Source organism: Acipenser ruthenus, chromosome 47 (assembly GCF_902713425.1).
Source record: "Acipenser ruthenus chromosome 47, fAciRut3.2 maternal haplotype, whole genome shotgun sequence".
NCBI classification, from domain to species: domain Eukaryota; kingdom Metazoa; phylum Chordata; class Actinopteri; order Acipenseriformes; family Acipenseridae; genus Acipenser; species Acipenser ruthenus.
The window spans coordinates 4994275-5019868 of record NC_081235.1 but is presented as its reverse complement, the minus strand read 5'-3'; the positions used below and the strand labels follow the sequence as shown (position 1 = coordinate 5019868).

General features: G+C 44.3%; 1 protein-coding gene across 2 annotated transcripts in view; it reads left to right on the top strand.

The window, feature by feature from the left end:
• The window catches only part of LOC131721055 (leucine-rich repeat and immunoglobulin-like domain-containing nogo receptor-interacting protein 3), a 33087-nt gene extending 8223 nt beyond the window's left edge, over window positions 1–24864 (top strand). For both annotated transcript variants that reach the window (XM_059014132.1, XM_059014131.1), the window contains exon 2: window positions 17638–24864. In XM_059014132.1, coding sequence (XP_058870115.1) covers window positions 17653–19476 — 1824 coding nt within the window. In that variant the 5' untranslated portion in view covers window positions 17638–17652 and the 3' untranslated portion in view covers window positions 19477–24864. The remainder of the gene's footprint in view (window positions 1–17637) is intronic.
• The last annotated feature ends 730 nt before the right edge of the window (window positions 24865–25594 follow it).

Here is a 25594-nt window from a genome sequence, read left to right as displayed (position 1 = left end):
TAACAAGAAGGAAAAAAAAACTAACCTAAAATAAGTGACGTTTACAATAACTAAAAACCAGACTAAGTACAGTAGATGCTTTAAAAACAGTAGTTTAAACACATCAGATTTGTTACATTTGGACTGTACATTAAAGACCATTTTCGGAGCATGGTAAGGACTGTACTAGGCTTATGGATATCTTATGTAAATTTACGAAGCAAAAAATTAGACCTGATTCTAATTCTCTTGTTTCTCTCTCTCTCCCTCTCGCTCCGTGCTGATTATATTCAGACAGAATTAAAAAAAAAAAAAATCAGTCAGGATGTGTTTTCTGTAGGAAATGTTTCTTTTGCCCGGAGAATCTGCCTTATGAGCATCTTGGTGACTTGATGAGAAGTGATTCTGAGTTTTGCCTGAATAAATACAAGCTCAGTTTGTGTTTATGCCGGGTGGATAAACAGGACGTAAAGTCGTGGTGAAGTTTTGTTTAGATCAATTGAACAGACTTCTAATACTGAAAAGAAATAATACAAGAAATGCATTGCAAACGCTAAGGGTTTATAAGAATTGATATCGATACCGTTTTGTTTATTAAAGGTCTGTGACATAGCTTGTTAGAAGCTAGTTTTATAGCATTTTATGAAAAGAAAACCCTAATGGTTGCTGTTGCCCTCTAATGTGAACCGTATATCTTCTATGCTATGGTATGGATATCGTATTCCTCTGCAAGGCCACGTTACAGATCTCTGTATAATACCCTGCTGAGTGTTCCGTAACTCCGGAGAATGTAAATACATTCCTGAGCCTGCTGCTTGGCTAGGGTGATTGCTGTGCTCAGCTGTGTAGCGACTGGCAGCTCTGGGACCTATGCTGTCTTTCTCACTGTGATTCCCCATGCGAGAGTGAAGGAAGCCCGGAGGGAGCCCCTCTCATCACGCTGGGACACAGCCGTCACCCGCTCACAGCGCACCCTGCTATTGGCTCCCTCGTTCAAGCTGCCCACTGAGGCAGGCCAGGGGTCGGCAGTTTCCAGATATTTATACACAGTGTATCCTCTCTTTATGTATTTATTCCTGGGGAAGTGTCAGATCTTGAGCGTAGGAGTGTGTGTAGTCTGCACCTCTGTCTCTCTCTCTCCCCCTCTATCCCTCTCTTATTCTCCATCCAGCTCTCTCTCTCTCTCTCTCTCTCTCTCTCTCTCTCTCTCTTCAATAGTGCTATTCAATAGGGTGGGATACTCTTATTCTCCATTCAGCTCTCTTTCTTTCTCTATTGTTCTCTCTCTATCCCCTCTTTTTCGCTCCCTGGTTTCCGATGCATCTGGTTTTAAATGTATTTTTTGTTTAACTATTTCAGCTTTGGAAAATCAAAGCTGTGAGCAGCCAGGAGATTGATTGGCACTATCACTGGCCATGGATACAACATTAAGCGCCATTCACCACCACAGATCTAGTCTAATGAACCTTTTTCTTCGTTAATGCCTCAGGATTCTGTTCAATGAATGTTATCTCCCCGTGTTTAAGTAGATGTGTGTGCCCTACCTCTCCCCAAGCCCTGTGCTGCAGCAGAATGTTCTTTTTGAAATGTCCTGCAGTTCAGATAAAGCGGCGACTCAATTTAAATTGAAGGGGTTTCATTATACTGTAAGCGTAGGCTTTTTGTTCTTTCAATTTGTTTATGCACAGCTTGCGTTCGCCGTAATTGCTTTAATAAATTGAACTGCCTCCTGCCTCCAGGAATAATTGGAAACGAGACCCCTCTGCGCTCCTGGATGAGCTTTCGAACAATATAGTAAATAAGATGGTTAATACTGCTAGCGGAGCAGCTACTGCTATTTTCTCATTTCAAACCAGTATCTCCTTGCTGCAATTTAGATACCAGGATCAGATTAATAATACCAACAGAAAACTTCATTGCATGAATTGCACACTGTATTTCACTAGCCTATCACTGTGCTTTCATTTCTGGAAGCCTAGGTTTGGAGTGAAAGGTGTTTGGTCATAAGTTCCTTTACCATGATAAATCTGCATGGTAATTTAGCAGTTTTCCCATGCTTTTCCCATAGTTATATTATTTACCATAGTTTACCATGCTGTGCATTTAGCATGCATTTAACCTAGTTTGCAATGTTTCTTCATGTGCTTTACCATACCTTTCTGGACTTTATATACAGTATGCGTTACCATGCTTTCACTGTGCTTTATTACATGCTATGCATTTACTATAGGCAACTTTTATAAGGGATTCAATGCACAAAGCAATACCAGCACACAGCTCAGCACGATTGTCAGGGAGATACACTGGGCTGAATGACAGGGATGTTCAGGTTCCTTAAAGGAAACGGCCCACACTCCCACTGGGAGAGTCTCAGGGTCATTGTCTTTTTCAGATACCCTGTGGCAGGTACAAGAACACCTCCTGTTGCTGGCATGCAACTCCACAGCTGTGCAACACAATTCGCAGTAATATTATTTGGCAGTGATCAAGTCTACAGGCAGGGATTAAAGACTGGTTTTCAGCCAATACGGTTGTATGGTTTCCGACCACTGACTTGAAATTTCAGGTGTGCAGTCAGTCGCACCACACGGCCCTTCTTGCTGAGTCCAGCAGTCTAGAATGGGTCTGCACCAGCACTCTAGAATGGGTCTGCACCAGCACTCTAGAATGGGTCTGCACCAGCACTCTAGAATGGGTCTGTACCTGCACCACATAATTGCGTAAATAGAAAACAAACATCTGGAAAAAGATCGCTGTATTTTACCACAGCCTGTCATTGCAACTGGAACTTGAACCCCAGAGCGGTGTCTGTATCTATGTATGTATGCGTGCATGTGGAATCCTTCTTGTGCTGCATTTTTATTACCAGAGGGTCCTTGACAAAATAGGCTGAGTGGCTCGCGGTTTGCTGCTCTCCAAAAGACTCCCAACGAAATAAATAAAGATTTTATAATAAATCACAACGGGGGCTCCCTGCACACTGTTTGATGTTTAATTGCTGGACGAGGCTTGCAGAAGGTACTGACTGCGTTATGAATGCCATCATTAGTCCTTATGCAGCCGGGAACTGCAGCAGAACTGTGCGTTAAGCATTAATGGAAAAATAATTTCCAAAGAAACGTAATTAATTCAACGACAAACATTTCGGCTGAACGCTCTTTTCAAGTCCAAACTTTCAGCATGGTATATATGGAGTTTCGTTTAGTAATTCTAAATTCAGCACTGTTGAGTGCTTCACAGTTATGGATGAAATTGCAGTCAGTATTTTTGTACCTACCACACGTGTACAATTGTGAGTGAAATGGTTTAATGTGCATTTATGCTGTGTAGAGATACTTCCTTACCTCACTTCAGTGCTGTTGTGTGAAGTCAAACAGGGCCAGTTAAAGATAGGTAGAGGTACTCAATCAATCTATTAGCGTATACCTTCTCAGCTTCTCCAGTGGTCTGTATTTCACCCAGTGTTGTGAGAGAGTATGGGATCCTGAGAGTTAATGATTCACAGTTAAGAAGAGGGTTCCTTAGACTGGAGCAGGTGTTTAATAATGCTATGGGCCCTAAAACCACACTGACACGTCTCAGTGGAGCGCTGTGTTTTCTTGGTCAGTATCCAGGGTCAGTAATGTGGTCTTCAATCCAAGGCTGCTCACGGTTTTGATTTCTCAGTGACAGAAGCCGGAGCAGAGCGATTTCCCTGCTCAGAGCTGGGGTCGATGTTTAGGGAAAGTTAGTGGAGGCTCAGCAGAGAGCCGTCACGGTCTCCGGGTTTGTGATGTGTTAGCACTGAGCAGAAATAAATCTGAAGAGGCCAGCACAGGATTACAAGGACCTGTCCCAGAAAGACCTTTAAAAAATGGATTGACTTTTAAAGACGTGGTTTTGAAACACTGAAATAAACTTAAAAGCAAACACCTCAAAAGAAGTGAAAAGAAGCGGGCGGCTGACGGCACACACTTCGGAGTACAGCATGTGTTCGTCTTCGCTGCTCCCGAGTCAGTGCAGGGGTGGTAGCGGTATGCTGAGCCTAAAATAATTGGCTATTTCAAATTTAAAAAAATAAAAAAATTAAAAAAAAGTAAGAACTTTATTTTTCTTAATTCCAATCCCTTAATCCGAGGTAGATGAACCGTCTCAACGTTTCCCTAAAGCGAGATCAAGGAAAGCTACAGCTCAGGCTAATCCTTCAAACTGTTTAATAGTAGGGGAAAAAACTGACTTAGATTAGCGAGGTTGAGAGTTACTGATAAAAGTGTTTAAACGCTAATAAAGAACAGAGACGCTGACAGCCCTTATCAGTAACCCAGCCTCTCTCTGCAGACGATGGCAGCTCGCGCACTCGGGCGGACTGGTCTAAATTTATGATCCCCAGAAGAGGGGGGAGCTGAGCAGAGCCCATTGGGCCAGTCAGCTTTCCATTGCCACTCAGCGGCAGAGCACCCGATGGACACTGTCATACTGTACCCCGTCACAGAGGGTATGTCTGCCATGTGTACAATCAAGTGACTATAACTCTATGTCCTCATGCAATCCAGGGGTTTAGAGGTAAGCACAAAAACATCCATTAGAGCTGGCCATTGTTATGTGGATTGGGATTCAGTGAGGATGTAGTCAAGGCAAGATGGGATGTAATTGGCACTGCAGGTAAATGCGCAGAGGGAAAGAGGAGAGACCTAAATGCAACGTGGCAAGGGAATAGATTGACTCATCTTTTGCTCCAGTGCAAGATTTGCTGCACTTTTTTCCTAATGGTTTTGAATTGAGGTCCACCCCGCTCGTCGATCACTGAACACGCGGTTTCGCTCTCTTGAACTCCCGCAGTCACTGCCCGGATTTTGCTCCCGTTTCCTCTTTGCAGTAACCTACTGAGTGTGTTCCCTGATCCTCGCTATCCTGTCAACATCAAGATTAAATTGTGAAAAGCAATCTTTCTGTATGTGGAGGAGACAGTCTGGGCAGGGTGGATTAGGAGAGATGAACTAGGACACTGCGAGGCAAAACAACAACCCACGCACATGCACCCACCGGCACACCAACCCACGCAGGCACACACACAAACCCGCTGTGCTGTTAAAGTCTTAAATTAGTTCATGCTAAGAATCCTGAAGTTGGATAATGGCAGAATTATCCAGTGAATTCTACTGGCTAATGAATGGATAATACAGTATTAATCCTATATCCTCTCATAGCTCTGCACCCCATTCCTGACCTGAGTGAGCAGAAGCTGCTCGATTGTGTGGTTTGAAGTGGACTAAAGTCTACTGGGGGCTGAGACCCCTCTTTCTCCTTGTTACTTGATTCTGAACCGGGTATTATTTTAACCCCTGAAGTACAGCCATGGACAAACGTTTTGCATCACCTAGAATTTTAGAATTGAGACATCATTTAAAAAAAAAAAAAAAATTATTCCATGAAAATCATTTAGGTCTTTCATTTAACATCATGTAATCAAAGAAACTACAAAATGATATCGCAAAATTCTACCGGAAAACCACAACAGCTGTACAGTATTTCATGTTCGATTTAGACAATTTCAATTAGACATTTTTCAACTACAAAGCGGTTTGTAATTAAATATGTTAACGTAACACCATTCAGCAGGTTTCATTCGACTTTATGAAGCAGAATTAGTTAATTCTATAGGGTGATGCAAAACTTTTGGCCATAGCTGTAAATATACATCAGTGTCCTCCTTAGTGTTTGGTTATTTTATCCATAGTGTGCTGAAATTGTCCTTGAAAAAAGGTAGGTAGAAAAAACACTGTTAGAAGGCGGAATGCTGATGGCATAGAAAGATATTCAAGATTACATTTTGCACTGGCTGTTGCTGCTCACATACAAACAGCCTGTTAATACAATAATGTGGTCTTACTGTAATCCCCTGGAGATTGTATCTGCAGTGTCGGGGGGGGGGGGGGCAAATAGCCCTCGCAGGAAGATTGAATTGTAATGAAAAGTTCAGAATAAACTGAGATGAACAGTTTCAGTTTATAGAGATTTAGACAAAGAGGCTTTGGAGAGATTTGACTCGTGCTGCAAGGGAGTCAGGACTGCTATTATTGCAGGGACCAAATACCCTGCAGTAAAATGATGAGATATCACTCTGTAATTGTATTTGATTACATGATGTTAAAATGAAAGCTCTAAATTATGTTCATATATATATATTTTTTTGTAATGGTCTCAATCCTAAAATTCTAGGTGATGCAAAACTTTTGACCATAGCTGTAGTTGTTTGGTCCTAGTTTTGTATTTTTTAAGCACTGTAAGTATCAATAAAGAGCATTCATTTTTAGTGTGGTACAGATTGTGATCAGCCCTCTGAACAGGTGCAGATTAGCCTGCTGTATCGAGTAAGGGCAGGCTGCTTGGGGCCTCTAGGGGCATTCCACTACAGGTCTAATACAATATGCCACATTAAATTAGAAACTACTTTGAGAGCTTGTGGAGGTTTAATTGATTCAATTTATTAATTCAGGCCATGGCTAATTTAGGACGTGTCCCTTGCTTCCCAGCCCCAGGTTTTGGGGGCTCTGACAGCATGGCTTCCCCAGACACCTGGACAACACTCCATGTGGATCCCCAGGCAGCATTGAACGAGGGGGCTTCGAACCTTGCTCACCTTGCAATGAAAATAACAGAATTGGTGAGCCACCACCCCCGGCAGTGACCATTTAGAACTAAGCCTTGATTTTGTTTTTAGATACTACAGTGTGTAAAGCTCTGGATGTTCTGAAAAGGCTGAACTCACAAAGTGCATGGAACCTGCTCTGATGCTGACGAGCGCTGACAGCATGCAGCAGCCTGACATCCAGAGGGATTGGCACTGGCTCCAGCAGGGACAGAGAGAGTTGTTTCCTCTGGAAATGTTGAGAGATCAGGGATCCAGCAGCCAATCCCAGCCCTGGCCCCCATGCCCTAGCTTGCCTGATCACTGATCCCTCTCCACAGTGATCGCTGAGCCTCTTTTGTTCGTTGTAACTCAAACCGCACGCTTTGTTCCTCTCTGAAACAATCAGCCTCAGCCTGCAGACCTGGGTCTGGCACTGTCCTCAATATGTCCCTTATAAACAATTCCCATAGTGAAAGCATAGCAAAGTGTAATAAAGCACAGTGAAAGCACGGTAAAGCATAGGTAAGCATTGTAAAAGACCAGGGAGGTATGGTAAAGCATAATCGTAAACATGGAAAACCAGGGTAAACTACGGTAAATGCATAGTATAAACATGGTAAAACAGCAAATATACCAGGCAAAAATACAGTGTTAAACTTTCATAAGGGTTTTATGATTTGGGTTTTTCAGAGGCCGCGCTCCAATACTGCATCAAGTGTGTTGCTGCATTGGCCTTTACTATTGATAGAAGTACGTAACTGCATGACCCAACCTTGACATCTCGTCCCCCCCAAAATCGATAGTGTTTCCAGCACGCCAAACACCCACACGCAAACGGGAATTCAACTCCAGCAGCAGAGCACTTTGTTCACAGGATAAAGACAGCCGATGCAAAAAGCAAAGGTAGATTTTTTTAAAATACAAGATAATTGGGTTACGCTTTACCTAGTAAATACACAGGCAAATTGTGCAATTACAAAAGACGCTAGCAACTGCCATCTTTTTTCCGTTTTGTCGTCAAGCATACTGTTGCATTGTAACTACACAACCGTATGTGTAATTACTGTGTTACTACAGTGTAGTTAAAGACACTCAATGTAAAACATTACCATTAATTGTAATGCTTTTAAAACTACTCATCTCTTAACTACTCCTTTCTGTAACCAATTTGTTTGTTTTAGTTTTGCTAGTTTGTAACAGTTTGCATTGTGCATTTGCACAGGCTACAAAACAGTAGTTACAGATGATCACACACCACTCCATCAGACTACTGTTACTGTAGCCCTCAGTCTTTCAGAGGTTAATGCACTGGCACCCCTTATCCCAATTGCACTAGATTGACAGGCTCCATCCCTACTGTACGTGTTCATCAATCGTGACTCTGTTCATCCAGATTATGAAAGGGTTAGAGCCGAACCCGCTGGTCTGTGGCCCCGTTTTCGGTTTTGCGTGGAATGCTGCACTCGTTTTAGCTCCCAGCGTGAGGCAATACCCGGTCTGTTTTTAGTTAGGCTGCCACGGCTCAGGTTATATGAGATCTCATTCATGCAGACCTTACTGATGCCCTACGACAGATTGCTGTTCAACCACCCGTGCGGTGATTGTCCGTCTGGCTAACATTAGAAAGACTTTCCATAATATCATTCGGTCTTTTTTTGGTCATGTTTAGCTCCTTCAGGGCTTCTTTCCAGCGTATTTCCAGTGAGTTTTTATTCTTGTATTTACTGAGAAGTTAAATCGAGGTGATTGATAAATCACTGACTTTTGGATCAGACGCGGTTAAATCATTAAGATGGGCCCCCAGGGGCTCGTTAACTAACCTGCTTAGAGTATCATAAATTCTCACGCCATTGTCCAAAACGTTTGTCTACCTTGAATTTATTATAGCGTTACCTCTTATTAGGACTATTACAATATTCTGACAGTCTCAAAAGGGAACACAAAACCACTTTATCAGGAACAGTGGCTTGAAACCTTTGCTGTATCAAACCCCAGGTCTCCCCTGGTCTATCCAAGTTCCAAGCTTTGTGTTCCTTAACTTAAGAGCTTGCTTTACTCCTGTATGCTATGTGTGAGGTAAAGATCCCTGGTTTTATTTTATACAGACAGTGTATACATCTGTTCAGTGACATGGAGGCTGCATAGCCCTGTGTATCACCAGCATCGCCCCCGGCCTTCTGACTCACAATTCCGAGCACAATCGATAGACACAGCCTCTGTCAAAATTAAGGAGGATTTAATTTTGTGTAATGCTGCAACAGGAAATGATGCCTTATCAGAGTGTATCGAGTCTTCTGACACAGCCGGGGAAATGATTCTTCTGTACAATTGGAAAACCACTTGTGTCAGAAAACAAAGGATCGTAACTGAACAGCAGCGGGTGGCGTGGGGGGTGTGGGGGGGGGGGGGAACAGGAAAGGCAATGAGAAATGCATTGAGCACCTCAATTTCACTAAAATAAAATATTGCAGGAGGGCCAAACTATAGAAGAACGTGGTAAACTAGACACAGAGTCCGTACAGTTGCGTGTCACATGGAGCACGATCGTGGGGCACTACAGTTTTAAAACTCTGAGGCAGGCAGAGGAATTGTACGACCCCAGGGGGTGTCGAAAATTGTCCTGATCAAATCAGCAGCCCAGTCGGCTGCAGGGCTCAGCACTGACCTATTTAATCTGTGGACCGACACAGGTCTCTTCCTCTCAAAGCACACATTGCTCACATTCAAAGACACAGTAGCACCGGTGCACAGTATATCATTTTAAAACCATGATATTGTGACATGGGGTTCAGCAATCTATTTAATCTATATACCCTGATGACATCTGCCAACGCACTCGCTAAAGGCTGCTTCATACTTCAGTCTTGTGACAACTGAGAGACTGTCATCTGATGGCTGTGCAACGTGGCCAGCTAGAGATGAGAAAAATTCAAGTCTGGCAACCAGTCTCCCTTGGATCACGCGACCAGACTAGACATTGTTCTCGGCAATGGTTTAAAATATGAACCAGCCTTTACCAATCGTATTGAGATTTGCAATCTCCTTGCACCGTGATGAACGTCATGTTTTACTGCATGTCGTGGCTCCAGCTGGTACGGAGACTTCTTAACTAGGCTACAAGCAGAACTGGTTCACACTTGAGGTCACTGCGCTTACCAAAATAGAGCTAATTACTGGAGAATGCCCTTCACTGTCTTACCACCTCACAAGGCTCCCCTCACACCTTGAGAATGGAGCATTTCTCTAAGGAGCCTGTGAAAAGGGTGGAAGTGAAAAGCTTCCCTTATAAAGGCTCACCATAGTAAAAGCATAGCAAAATGTAGCAAAGCTTAGTGAAAGCATGGTAAAGCATAGGTAAGCATTGTTAATCAATCCCAGATGATAAAATATATTACCCTATGTAATTCAGCCTCATAACAAACAGCACAGCGTTCTGCTGTGTTCTGTTCTATTCAGTCCTCTTGGCATTAATGTCAAAATCAATAAGTGCAATCGACAGTTGTAATAGAGCGACATTAGTTGAGCTGCAGGTTTTTTGGTTAAGTGTTTTTCTGTATTTATCAACCTGTCAGGGGGCATGAATGTAGCAAAGACACACAGTGCATGTGGCGGTACATTTTCAGCTTGGTCTTGAGATCAGCTCATCCGCTACTATGATATTGGTCTGCCTTGATAAAAGTCTCCCATAGTAAAAGCACAGCAAAACGTACTAAAGCGCAGTGAAAGCAGAGGCAAAGCATTGTAAAGCATATAAAAAAAAACAAGACAAACCATGGTAAGCGGTGGTAAATGCATAGCATAACCATGGGAGAAAACTGCAAAATGACCATGCAACATGCTTTTGCATGGGAACCGCTTTCCCAAATCTGATCAAACTTTGCCTGACTGTGACCGTTCAATACAGGGTTAGGCAACGAAGTACTGATGTGAATAAGAAAGTGCATCACTTATTAAAAAGGTCCTGCAGGCAGCCTTAATCAGCAGGCTTGTATCCCGGTGAGCTGCAACGGTTGTGCGGGGGGGGGTGGGGGGGGGGGAGAGGTTAATTTCTTCTTCCGTTTGTTTGGTGTCTCATTAGCCTGAATAATTTAATGTTATCAGCTGGCCTCAGAGATTCTGGCGTGTGTGCTAATGCTGTTGTCGTGTCCTGATGAAATATGCATGTAGGGACAGCGGGACCAGGCTGTCAAGGACGCTGGGGAGGGAGAGGGGTCGGGTGTCTCGCGGAGCTCTGCGGTCCATCCAAACTACACTACCCTCCAGCCTGACAACCAGCTTCCTGTCGTCCGGTGTTTGCAGTCGTTTGGTTCTGTTTCCCCGATATCGAGTTCCTGTCGTTTGTCTCTTTGCCTGGAGGATCCTAAACCCCGGGACTGAGCAGCTATCCTCATTCCATTCAGATCATGAGGCAGTGCGACCTTTCAGCCGTCCCAGCCCCACCTGCTCTCTGTCTGTATAAATGATGAGTAGGTGGGGCTGGCAGAGTGGAAAGGTCACATTGTCCCATGATTCGCATGGAAGGATGCAGGCTGTTCAGTCCTGGCACTTAACATCTATAGCTCAGAGTTAAAGCAGGCAGATCATTTCAATTAGTATAACTTCGTATTGGAGCAAGAGAACCCCAGAACCATTCAGAAGGACTGTAAGTAAGGGAAATATAAGAAAGCAGACCACTGGGTTCCTATAAACTCCAGTCACTGAGAGAACCAGAAACAGAGAATAATATATTCTGTACCAAGTTGCCCTTTACATGAAAATTACAAATAAAAATAAAAATAGCAAGGTTGAGATTCACTCGATAAAGAAATAAAAAAATGTATATATTCCCTGTGTTCCTGTTATCGTACCTTCTCATCGATTTCAAGCTAGAACGAGACCTGTGGGTCACAGTGGTCTGTCATTCTGGGATGTGACCCTCCTATAAAACTAGGTCCCCTCCCCCCTGGCTATCTGGGACTGGCAGTCCGGAACAGTGATTTATTCCACACAGTTCAAACAGCCTGCCCCACGTCTGAGCTGACAGAAGGGACAGAAAGAGAGAGAGAGGGACAGAGGGAAAGAGAGTCTTGCAAAATGAAATGTAAGGAGCCTTACTGGACAGGTTATAAAACCAGCCCTCCCAGGAAATGCGTTTTTAAAACAGCATGGCGGCACCATCGACAGTCCCTGAGAGTTAACCTCACCACGCTTTTTCATATCTGAATTTAAAAAGGTTCACCACAGCCAGGGCAATAATCCTGTCTCCTGTTTTTACCACAAGGTCACATTGCTTCCCTCCTTCCATCTCAGCTCAAACCACTATAAGAGCAAACTGCTTCATGGGCCTTCAGCTCCCTTGGCCAGCTGCTTCCCTCCATGCCAGTCCCTCAGCTCTGACCACTAGACCTCTCTGACACAGCTTCCCTCCATGCCAGTCCCTCAGCTCTGACCACTAGACCTCTCTGACACAGCTTCCCTCCATGCCAGTCCCTCAGCTCTGACCACTAGACCTCTCTGACACAGCTTCCCTCCATGCCAGTCCCTCAGCTCTGACCACTAGACCTCTCTGACACAGCTTCCCTCCATGCCAGTCCCTCAGCTCTGACCACTAGACCTCTCTGACACAGCTTCCCTCCATGCCAGTCCCTCAGCTCTGACCACTAGACCTCTCTGACACAGCTTCCCTCCATGCCAGTCCCTCAGCTCTGACCACTAGACCTCTCTGACACAGCTTCCTTCCATGCCAGTCCCTCAGCTCTGACCACTAGACCTCTCTGATACAGCTTCCTTCCATGCCAGTCCCTCAGCTCTGACCACTAGACCTCTCTGATACAGCTTCCCTCCATGCCAGTCCCTCAGCTCTGACCACTAGACCTCTCTGACACAGCTTCCTTCCATGCCAGTCCCTCAGCTCTGACCACTAGACCTCTCTGATACAGCTTCCCTCCATGCCAGTCCCTCAGCTCTGACCACTAGACCTCTCTGACACAGCTTCCTTCCATGCCAGTCCCTCAGCTCTGACCACTAGACCTCTCTAACACAGCTTCCTCCATGCCAGTCCCTCAGCTCTGACCACTAGACCTCTCTGACACAGCTTCCCTCCATGCCAGTCCCTCAGCTCTAACCACTTAGCCACTCTCCTGACTAAGAACATTTCAGCTAATCAAACTCCAGTCTGCTGAACTCATTTTAAAAATAATTTTCAAGGCTTGATTCGATACTGCAGATTCTGTGTGCGGCTAATCATGTGTGTTTGGGGAATTACAAATCTTACTAATTAAATCTTACTGTAACAATTTTCTCCACAACATCTTCCTAAACCAGACAGCCAGGCAGTCCAAGAAAGTGTGGCAGCACTATATACAATATATATAATATAGAGAGTGTGTGTCTATATATATATATATATATATATATATATATATATATATAAAAACTATATATATACATATAAAAATACATATATATATAAAACTGCAGTGTACAAAATTGAAGGCATATGAAAGAAAAGGTTTTTTTTTTTTAAATGTACACAAAAAGTTTAAAAGGTTAAAAAACAGTTTATTTTAAGGACGTTTCGGGCAAAAGCCCTTCTTCAGCTGTTTAAAAAACTTTTTATAATTATTTGACATTTGCAGGGGCGGCACGCAGGAGCCAGACACTCCTCATACTTTAAGCCGTTCTGCAGTCAGACAGCAGATTCGTCTGACATTCCGCACTCATTTCCTGTTTGTTTATTTCATAAGGATTTTTGTCATTATTATTTTCTATTAATAGATGTTTTTTTAGAGGATTTTGTTGTTGTGGGTGTGTGTGCTTGCGTGTCTCTGTCTCTGTGTGTGCGTGTTATTTGAGCATTTTGGCTATAATGAGAAATCTATGTAACGACCACAGAAAGATAACAAAACACAGCAATACAAGTGACTCTGAGTGAGTGTATACACATGCTCTTCCATGTTTTCAAAGGATCAAACATCTCTCCAGGATAGTAACATTACTGGTTTGTGATTGTTTCAGCTAATGCTATGTTTTGGAAACCGGTCCCCTGAATTTGATCAAACTCTGCATGAGCAACTCAGGTCGCTTATATACTTGGGCTGGGGTTACTTTTGCAGTGCCTCCAACACGTTTGCCTTCAGATTCGACAGGAATCTTCTACCTGCACTCTCTCAAGATGCCTTTTCATTAACACAAAACTCTGAAACTCTATTTCTGATGCTGTCAGACATTCCAGTGCTATTTTTAAAAACGACACTTCATTTTAGCTTCATTGACGCTGGTGCATATAAAACTAGCAGCAGCCTTCAAGTTTGGGTGTTTTTTTTGGGGGTGATTGCAGTTTTGCGATGCCCTTGTCAGTGTAAGGTTATTGCTGCTGCATGCTGCTTGCGTGGAGATTACTTCCACTCGGGGATCTGTGGACATGTTACGCTCTCCTGAAAGGAAGCTGACTGCATGCGCTTCAACAATGCTCTCTCTTCAATTAAACTAGCCGGGCGGAACGGCAGACACACTGCCTTCCTCCTCGTGCCAGTCGCAGTTAACCCTTCTTTTTTTAAATCTACCTCGCTGTGTGCACCCCACTGCTCTCAGACTCGCGCTCCATTTTCATTTTAGCACGCCGTTTAAAAATTACATTTTCAACATGACGGATTTCTCCCAGTGGCTAGAAATAACCTGAAAAACGACCTTGAATTATTTATTAAGTTCAGTAAAAAAAAATGTGACCTTCTCTTTTGCTGCTCGGGCTAACAACGTACAGAACGATGCCGCTGTCGCTTTAGTGGCTCCAGCACAGTGTGGCTGGGATTAACTGATGGATCCTTATAGCATCTGTAGTACCACATAACAAAAGAAACAATTACTAACTAAACTTGTCTCTTTATCCCAGTTTGGGTTATTGCAGCGCTGCCCTCTGTTTCATCATTCGATAGTTCACTTATTTGCTGAATTCACCATCAGGGCATGTTGACTGTTGAAATTGTAAAGGGTCTATGTTTTCCTGTATAAGGGTGCCTCACTAATTCACTTTAAGTATTTCACGTTTAATCAGGAAGCACAGTACTTTGTGATAGCAGCTATAAGGACAGCAGCTTCATTGTTAAAATGTGTCACTGGCAGGGTCTGCTGTAAAACTATAAGAGATCAATCAATGTTCTGGCTTATTCAGTGCACTTTTTAAGAGCTGTAGGTCCAGCTATCAGAAGCCTGCTGGCAGCTCAGTGGCTTTAGTTACCCCCTCCTGGTTTCTGTGCAGAAGGAAAAGACCACTTATTGGAATTGAATGCGGCTGTGCCAGCAGCCCCCGTGTCTGAGCCTGGCTTGAATCCAGAGCAGCAGAATAATTTATTAAAGGAAAATTATGAGCGCTCCGATTTCACATCCCACCAATCCATCCATCACCGAGGAGGCAGTAGACAGCTATCTATTGATCAGCGTCTTTCAGTTTCAAAACAACATCAGAAGAAAAGCTGCTGGCTGGTTCTCTACTAGTGTAGCAGCTTTCTGTCAGTGTTTCATTGCTGGGTTCCCTTGTGTTGTATGAGATACTTCAATCCTCTAGGACTCTGCCCTTGAGTACAAACTAACTGTTTTAATACTCAAGGTCTGATAATAGTAGGTGACTTTTTTTTTTCCTATATTAATTTGTTTATGTGTTTGGTAGTTTGTATAATTGTCAGGGACAGGGAAATTGAGAATGTCGTTTCATCCATAAGTTTGAACAAAATAATAAATGATCATGCCACTATAAATAGACAGACATTCCTGCTGAAAATGCAGTTCTATGCTCTAAAGTTTCCACAAGTTTTTTTTTAGCGTCTTCCAGTTTTGCTTCAGGTGTATTAGAGGTTGCCACAACAGCAGACGCTTACTTAAAAAACAAAAACTTTAAATGATCCGTCCTCGATTTGATATTTAGGATTATTCAAATATACTTCAGCCCGTCGCAGGTACAAAAGATTAGTAGAGAGAGCTGCAAACGTTCCTTTAATTTGTAAAATCATTCTCTAATCCGATTAGCTATCAATCGGAAATGAATTGGAACAGCACAACAAAAGTTTGTCACAAGGTCATTTTAAGGACGCGTTGCGCATTTTGCATCCATCTAAAGATTATTGAAAATTAGAGTATAAACCCTATGGGGCACATGTTCCTTGCAAACCCCAGTCTGTGTGCCCCTGCGCACCAGGCTAGTTTCCATTGGTATGTAACAGCAGATGGGCTGGGTCTCTCATTGACAGGTCAGGGCTGGACGCTCGCCATTAAGGTTTGGGCAGAGGTCCTTTTTTCAGGGTTTACAGGCTTTGGCCCGCTGCTGTTCTGGGTGTTCCACAGGCTGCCTCTGGCTCTCCACAAATGCTCGCTCGCTGTTATTAATACTGTATACTGTATCTGTTTGTTGGGCAGAAAAAATGACACCGCACAGCATACCTTAAATCGTTCCAAAAACATATATTTTTAGTGTGTGTGTGGTGTGCACTGAAACAGCTGTTTGTCCAGTTAATGTGCATGCGTGTGTGTTGGGGGGGGGGGGGGTCAATAATGTTAGAAATCGTCATTTTGTTACAGCTTATACTGTACTCTGTTCTTGCAGGTACCTTTATCAAATATACACTATACTGGGGCAGATGGAAAAATGCAGGGTGCAGGTTTATTGAGTGCATTTTCCCTGTCTGAAAAAAATTACACTAATGATTTGGAGTAAACAGCTTTGAAAATCCAAGGCTAGAGCTTTGCTGTTGAATGAATTGATTCACTGTTTGGACTTGATCTCACCCATTTACATAAATAGAACAAATCCCTGTGTACAGTAATCTGCGCTGGAGATGTTGGCAGTGGGTTTTTGCATTCAGGGCCAGCAGCCATGGATTCCGGCACTGGGCAGCGCTGCTCACTTCACTAAAACCAGTGAGCGTGAATTCGGCTGCTCGGAGCATTCTTTTTGTTTTGATTAATCCGGACTTCCAAAACCGTGTTTAAAATGCAGCGGTGTTAAAAGAACCGTAAAAACAGAACTGGAGGCACCATCAGCCACCAGTTTCCTAATCAAACATCTGCCCGGTATTTTTAGACATTGATCGATGCACTGAGAACAATTTTTCAAAAGCAACATTCATGTGCTCGTTCTAAAATATGCACGCGTGGAGTGAGGCTGCAAACAGCGCCCTGGAACGATCCATCAATTAATTTTTAAATGAGGCTCTCAGAATAAAAGACATGCCGGTGAATTCATCAATTCGTTGCATCTCTAGTATCAGTGACTCTTGCAAAGAAAACATCTCCATTGCTTTTTCTGAGATGAAACACCTGTGAGGAATAAACCCCAGAATCCAACACTGTTATTATTTGTTTTAATTGAAATTAACCTCTCTCTCTCTCTCGCTCTCTCTCTCTCTCTTCCGGGCTGCACGGACGCTAATTGCATTTTAATCTCCTCTTAACGGTTCCGTGTCGTTGCTGGTCTCATACCTGCAGGCTGGCTGAGTGGCAGGCTATAGTAAATTAATCCACTTTCCACAGACAGGAAACAAATAGCTTCATACTGTCAGAGGGCTCACTGGGGAGCGTTCAGGGTAATTACCGCTATGCTAGATGTTCATATGTTTTCTGCTGCAGACAAAACACAGGTGGAATCCTGTGCCACAGTTAATTGTGCTATACCATGCTGTCCACCCTCCCACTGGACGTCATTGCTTAGCAGTTCTGTGCACTAGTGGGGTTGTATGCACAAGCAGGCATTGTAGATCTAACAGCACTAGATTACTCTCAGCAGATCAACGCCAGGGACTGGAGTGGCCACACATGTGGATTAACAAATAACCTCCCTCTACACTTGATCAGATAACTCACTCTGCTCCAATTCTTTTCATTTTATATTATAAAGCCCCCACGGCTCAAGTTGCAGATTAATCCAGTCGTCCCTAATGCCGCCTGAGTACTGACTTACATTTTTGGTTGATCCAGAATAAACCTGGTCGAATACACAGACAGCTCTATATAACGGATGGCGTTGCATTGCATTGTATCTGCAGTACAGTGTTTTGACTTGTGCTGTTTTTCCTGCACAGGTGTGTGACGGAGTGATGCAGCCCATGAAGAGGACGATGCCGCCCTGGACCCTGGCTCTGGCGTTGGTGCTAATGGCAGTCGCATCTTACTGCCAGGGCTGCCCCGCTCGCTGTGACTGCGCCCCCCATGTCAAGTCGGTGGCGTGCCATCGTAAGCGTCTGAACTCCATCCCCGAGGGAATCCCCACTGAGACCCGCGTGCTGGACCTGAGCAGGAACCGCCTGCGCTGCGTGGCGTCGGGGGACCTCACCCCCTACCCCCTCCTGGAAGAGGTGGACCTCAGCGAGAACATCATCTCCCTCCTGGAGCCTGGCGCCTTCGCCAGCCTCTACAGCCTAAGGGTCCTCCGGCTCAGGGGCAACCAGCTCACAATAATCCCCGCAGGCAGCTTCTCCAGGCTGGCCAACCTCACCCAGCTGGACCTGAGCGAGAATAAGATCGTTATCTTGCTGGACTTCACCTTCCTGGACCTGCGGAGCCTGAAGAACCTGGAGGTCGGGGACAACGACCTGGTCTACATCTCCCACAAGGCCTTCAGCGGGCTGCTGGGGCTGGAGGAGCTGACCATCGAGAGGTGCAACCTGACCGCTATCTCCGGCCAGTCGCTGTCCTACCTGAGGGGGCTGGTCACCCTGAGGCTGCGGCACCTGGCCATCCCTGCCCTGGAGGACCAGAACTTTAAGAAGCTGTCCGGGCTGAGGGAGCTTGAGATCGACAATTGGCCCCTGCTGGAGTACATCTCCCCTTCCAGCTTCCAGGGTCTCAACCTCTCCTGGCTGTCCATCACCAACACCAACATCACCGCGGTACCTTCCCCCGCCTTCCGCAACCTGACGCACCTCACCAACCTCAACCTCTCCTACAACCCCATCAGTGTGCTGGAGCCCTGGGCCTTCAAGGACTTGGTCCGTCTGAAGGAGCTGCACCTGGTCAGCACTTTGCTGGTCACTGTGGAGCCCCAGGCCCTGGGAGGGCTGAGGCAGATCCGCGTCCTCAACGTGTCCAACAACTTCCTTGTCACGCTGGAGGAGGGCTCCTTCCACTCCGTCAACAGCCTGGAGACCCTCCGCATTGACGGCAACCCCCTATCCTGCGACTGCCGTCTGTTGTGGATCCTGCAGAGGCGCAAGACCCTCAATTTCGACGGCAGGCAGCCCACGTGTGCGGGGCCCGCGGAGGTGCGGGGGAATGTCCTCAGCACCTTCTCGGACTCGGCGCTCTTCGACTACTTCACCTGCCAGAGGCCCAGGATCCGGGAACGCAAGCTGCAGCACGTGGCGGCCAAGGAGGGCCAGCAGGTGTCCTTCTTGTGCCGCGCGGAGGGGGAGCCCCCGCCAACCGTCGCCTGGGTGTCACCCCAGCGGAGGAAGATCACCACCAAGAACTTGGGCCGCATCACCGTGCTGCCAGGAGGAACGCTGGAGATCCGCTACGCCCAGGTCCAGGACAGCGGCACCTACATCTGCATCGCCAGCAACGCCGGCGGCAACGACACCTACTTCGCCACGCTGACCGTGAAGAGCCAGCCCCTGGACGCATCCCTGTACGCCAACCGCTCCTTCTACCTGGGTGACTTCAACGAGACCAGCCTGAACGACACCAGAGTCTTCCTCAAGTTCACCCTGGACCTCAAGACCATCCTGGTCTCCACGGCGATGGGCTGCATTACCTTCATGGGCGTGGTCCTCTTCTGCTTCCTGCTGCTGTTCGTGTGGAGCCGCAGCAGGGGCCAGCACAAGAACAATTTCTCCGTGGAGTACTCCTTCCGCAAGGTGGACGGGCCGGTCGCCAGCGGGGGGCAGGGAGGAGCCAGGAAGTTCAACATGAAGATGATCTGAAGTTACGCAGCCAGGAGTTCCCCTGGGGAAGAATGAGTATAGCCCTATGTTGCACAAGTCCAAAATTTGAATAAAATAAATTAAAAAAAAAAAAAAAATAAGTAAATAACGATCAAAATTACTTGCAATCTGAATTAAGATTTTAACCCCTAGATTTTAACTTAATTTCTGATTTATTTATTTTTCTTTTTGTTTTACTATTTTTTAAATTGAAAGCAACTGCAATAAGCAGTCTTATGTTTTCAGACAGTCACAAATGTGCAGTTGGGTTAAACTGAAGAGTCTTTTTTTTATTGATCATTCTAGTTGGACCGTCCGGCAGGCTGGACGAACACTTGACTTAGTAATATATAACCTTATTATAAACACTTATGATTATTATAAATACAGTATATATTATATTATATTATATTTTAAAAATTAATAACTTTTACTTAAATCTACTTAAATCTGGGCCGTCTAATTGAAATGTGCGCAGGATGCAATGCAACATGGGACTGACGCACTGACCGCTACTTCACTCATAACATCTGCAAAAACTCACCCCCTAAATGATGCTGTTTGCTGCACACAACGCAAGACTCTGCTGACTCTCTCAGGAACTGTTTGACCAGTTTTGCTATGAAAGAAGCCCTGGTGGATAGCCGCTGTGAGCAGAGCACACGGGTGAGTGTCTTAGGTGCGGTGGCGGTCAGTGCGTTAACAACTCTGTCCCCAGTCTTTAACTACGGTCCCCGATCAGCCATGTCTGTGCGCTGGGTCTGTAGTACACATTGGGAACTTCTGGCTGGGTTCGTTCATCTGACAATCACATGTCACACAAAGAACCACCCCTTCATTCCTCACTTGTTCCTCCCAGTCCATTTTTTTTTTGTTTCAACCAGCACCTGTTCGTTCCCCCCCCACCCCCCCCCCCCTCTTCTTTTGTTTGATTTTTTAAATTTGTATTTCCAGGAGTCTGATGACTACCAAACAGAGCAGTTACTTGAGCTTCAGCCTTTAAAAAACATTGGGGAAAAAAAAAGTGATGAAAAATACGCAAAGTGAAAAACTCTTTTTAAGCTCCAGGTTGAAACAAAAAAAATATTGAACTGGGAGACTGTGGTTTGGAAACTGCTGATTTCTTATATAGCTAGCACAAACATCTACTGTACAGAACTGATCTATCCTTGCAACATTCCAGAAATACAATCTACAATAGCCTGGCGAGTAAGACAGTTTATATTAGAATTTCTCCAAGACTCTATCCTGTTTTTTGTGTTGTTTGCTTATGGGGAGTGGGGTGGGGGTGTGTATTAACTCATTTTGTTTTAGATTTGAAACCTGCAAACAATCTCCGATCCCTACTCGTGTCATCACCTCTCAATTTCGGACCAAAGGATTTGATTGCTAGATTACTAGAAACTATTAACTGGACTGGCCACAACACAAGTAGGCTGCTTTCCAGGACGTTGTGAAACTGTTTAAGAGGCCTGCGCAAACCTTCCCTGGGAGCCCATAGCTCCTAAGCTGCAGGTGGCTAATAATGTATCGTATACAATTTTTCAAAGTACAAAGCAATAAACCTTTTCGATACAGGTACCCGCGGGGGAAAAAAAACACGTCATCTTCACACTGTGAAACTTTGTGTGTGGTTTTTTTTTTTCGAACCCGGATCTCAAGAGAGACGCCGTTTTAAACATCGGCTGAAATGCAATCGGCAATAAGTTGTTTGGGGACTTCTCTCGTTTCCCTCCCGGCACCTCATGATTACAACAGAGGAGCTGACACAGAACTGGAAAAATGCACAATACCCTGAAGGGAATTCCACAGCACTGGTGAGCAGCACTGGTTTATACTGGTCAGAGGTGGTAGTGCAAGTTTTCAACTGGTCTCAGTACTGGTTTCTGCTGGTTTGAGAAAATGTTAAAGCCCCTTTTACTGTTGTTAAAGTCAGGTGACTGCTGACTGCACCCTTACACTGTACACCTGTACAGGGGGGTTAAATCCCTCAGTCCAAGGGTCCACAAACGTGGACATAAAACTATGCGTTAAATATAGAATATGAGTCTTGTGTGCGATGTTGAAAAGTAGTTTAAAATAATAACATTGGGTCTGTAGGGGGATATGGTAACCAGTTAGAAACCAGTACTTCACCGTTGCTGGTCACCAGCTCACCGAAACCAGCTGGGATTTTCATCATCAGGGGCGGCAGTTCAAACAGGGAGGAACTGGAGAAAACCAGGTAGGCAGGCGTTTCGACAAGGTCTTTCACAGCTTGAGTAGGAGTAGGCGGCAGAGTGGTTTGAACATCACAATCGATTTCTAATGCATTCATATGCTGTCATAGACAAATGCAACAGTCACTGTCTGCTTAATGGTTAGTTTGTGATACACCTTTGCTAATGCATGCGTGTGTGTTCGGGGGTGGAAAGATGAATCAAGAACAGCTCTGTGTTTTTACTCGAATGTTCCAGTTTCATAATACCTCTGCAGAATTTAGGATCGAGTGCTTGGATTATGGAGATATGGACAAACCGTATTGCATATTATTATTATTATTATTATTATTATTATTATTATTATTATTATAATAAGCCATTCACCTCATGTGGCCTCACAGAGTAAGACCTCTTGTCGAAATGCTTGTCTACTGGACTGAAGATTTATATGTTTCTTCTTATATAACACAAAATAATGCAGTCTGCCCCTGCCTCTGTGTGTTTATTTGTATAAGCTTACTGGAGACCCGCATTGAGGTCCATCTTTTGTTTGTATTCTCAAGTTTTGCTAAAGATTTTAAAGAACTAACTAACTGGAGTGAATATGGGGGAGGGAGAGAGGGGGGGATGCAGTGACTCAGCAGGGGTGTGCAAAACAGAAAAAAAAACAAAACACTTTCCCTTTAAGGTGTTATTCTTTACCTTCGATTCTAATGGGAGATTTCTACTCAGCACCTAATGTACTCACGCTATTATTACCTGATTCTATAAAGGATGGCCAGCTTTGTAAAGGCATTGCTTTTTTTTCAAAGAGGATATGTTTCTTTTAAAGGGAAAGTCAATTTTGAATTATCTGCACACCCCTGCCCCTGGCTCCCAGCCCTCTGCTCTAACCACCGAGCCTCTCCCTGATCTTTTACTCAAGTCTTTCAGTGGAGAATGCGCTCCAAACACAGTAAATGCACCAAAAGCATCAAAAGTGCATTTTGAAGTGGACAATATTTAGATCACTATTATACACTGCAGGGGCATCAGAGGGACGGGGTAAGATGTCAGTAGCGATTATGGAAGAGGGGCTCGTGTTCAACTGAAGATCCAGCCCAGGATTTATACCAGCTGTTCAGGGCCTTGGCCTCATGTTCTGTGAGCGAGTGAGACAGACAGACAGGATTTCGAGGCTTGCCACCGAAGCCTGATGAAAAGTGACAAGCAGGTCCTACCCGCCCGACTGAAGTGATTGACTGGACTGTGAAAAAACAAGACTGTCAGACCTGAGACAGACTGAGAGAGCAAGCCAGGACAGGGGGGGTTTCTAAAGAGAGAATCTGCATGCATTAACAATGCACACCTCCAGCCAGCGTCTTCCCTGGATGAGGAGATCACAGGCCTGCAGAGTTCAGAACCAACTTCCCCTTTAAGAGAAAATCCTCTTTTTAAATGCCATTACAAAATGGGCCATCCTTCATAGAATCAAACCCCTCCTTTAAAGGGGAAGTGGTTTTAGCCACAATATTCGTGGATGTTTTTGTGCAAATCCCTGCAGCGTGCAGTACTACTTCGAAAGTGAAGTTTAGAATATTCAGGTGCTAAGTAGAAGAAAAAAAAAACGTGGAATCAAAGGTAAAGAAAAAAAAAACACCTTAAAGGGGAAGTGAAGTTAGCCACAATATATTTTTTGCTTGGTGAACTCTGTCGCAGGAGGCTCTAGCAGGAAGTTATATAAAAAATGAATAGGAAAGCATAGGAAAACTGCCAAAAATACTGTACAAATTTACCGTGGGAGACTTTTATAAGTGTTTATCTCTTTTTCTCTCTCGTCTTGTCTTTTTCTGCTTAATTACTGTCTAATTCAAAATCCTGACCAGGCTGTGGATGACTGGGACGCTAGTCTGGATTAATGCTCGGTGTCTGTCTTCACCGATCTTGTGGATCTGTCAGTTGAGTTTGGAAGGTAGAACCGTGCTCTACTTAATCATCCAGCCACACAACTCCGCTCTCAGTTAAAGAGCTTTCAGCCCAGAATCCGTACCTGCAGCGCGTCACACAAGCTCAGCTTAACAGATAGGTGAAGACTCAGCTTTAGTTATCCCAGTCTAGCTTCTCAGAACCTGTTTAAAACTCAACCACCCATAGAAATACAGTTTTTATTTCACTTTTTTAATATAATATACTTAAAACGAGAAGATCCCTTTGGATAACTCATCGACCCCCAGGCTAGATGCACCCTCTCGGAATGACAAAGGTCTACGGCAGTGGCTGTCAACCCTGGTCCTCAAATTCAGGATTTTGTTTCAGCCGTGGAACTAAGTACAGTAGAGTCCCCCTTTGCAACCATCTTTCTAAAAGCTTCCCGTAGTAAAATCATGGCAAAGCGTGATCAAGCTTAGCGAAAGTGTTGGCAAGTATGACAAAGCCCTGAAAGATACGGTAAAGCACATTAAAATGAAGACAAACCATTGTAAGCTATGGTAAATGCGCGGGGAAATTACTGTGCACATTTACCATGGTCAGCTTTTATAAGGGGCAGCTCTATGTAAAGATCTGCTTGAGCCAGGACTAGCTTTCTACTATTTTTAACCTGCATTGCTTTCCAGCGCATATACAGCAAGACAGCCCCAATCTAACCCTACCTGAGACTTGTTAATTGGTTTGTACATCAGACTCTTTCAACCCTGAGCTCAAACGGGCTGACATCCACCGCTCCTCAGCATCCAGTCTGACCTCCTCTGCAGAGACCCTTGATCTATGCATGCTTTCTGTACTGTTACTTCCAAGCAGAATTTGGGCTTGTTTGCCTACCAATCACTCTCAGCGTTCTGGCTCTAGCTGGCTATGGATAGGTCAGCAGAGTGTGGGCGGGCGGTCTCTGTGTCTCTTAGAACCAATCAACATCCAGTATATAATATGAACATGGTATCACTTTCAGCCGAGATGAGAATGTTCCACTAAAGCCCAGTGTAAGGACTGGGATCATACAGGAACAGGTAAACTGGGAGAAGGCTCATCTAAAGCTCAGTTCTCAAATCACCCAATCCATAGCCAGCCAGCTCTGATTTTGATAGGATAATAAAATAGGTTTTAGAAGATGTTTGTTTGTTTTTTTCTTTTGTGTGTTTTATACTTTATCTTGTAAAAAAAAAAAAAGAACACCTGTTTGTTTTTATTTATAAAAAGCATGTTACAACTATACTGGCTCCTGTTTCCATCTTTGAATCTCATCTGTTATACAACAAAGAAATAACATGCACCATCACGCACCTGCACGCAAACAGAGAAGTGCAAAGTACCAAGTGTGTCCAGAGTTTCAGAACAGTGGTGGATTCTAGCAGTAATCCAAGGAAGCAAAAGCATTGCCTATAATGCTGGAGTATGCAATGAACAATATCACTGGGTCCCACAGTAAAAGAAAAACAGACTGCAGCGCACTAGCGCCATCTAGGCACCTTTTGCATGAACTGGAGCTGTAACAATGCACTTTCCAAAATAAAAGCAATGGACCTGCCCATTAAAAGTGTGCACCTACCAGCCCCTTTTAACAGTCCATCAGCTCTGATGTCTTACCCATCCTGACTGAAACTAATTTACAAGAGGGAGATGCAGCATTTACAGAAGTATAAGCTAATGAGAAAGGCTTCACAAGTGCATAACAGAGAACCATGAACACAAACCTGGATAGAATACGGTAAAACAGGAAATATCTGCAGCCACCTAATTCTGCAGATATCTCACTATGGATATATTTACAGCAACAAATGTTTACGCATGTAAACTAATCATACACTGCATATAAACTGAATTGGGGAAGTGTGCAGATTTTTAATAAAAGCGAAAGCAGTGAATATTTCTTGCCAGTAAACATTTCACAGCATGCTATATAATCTGATACAGATTTCTACAAATTATTATTCACTCCTTTT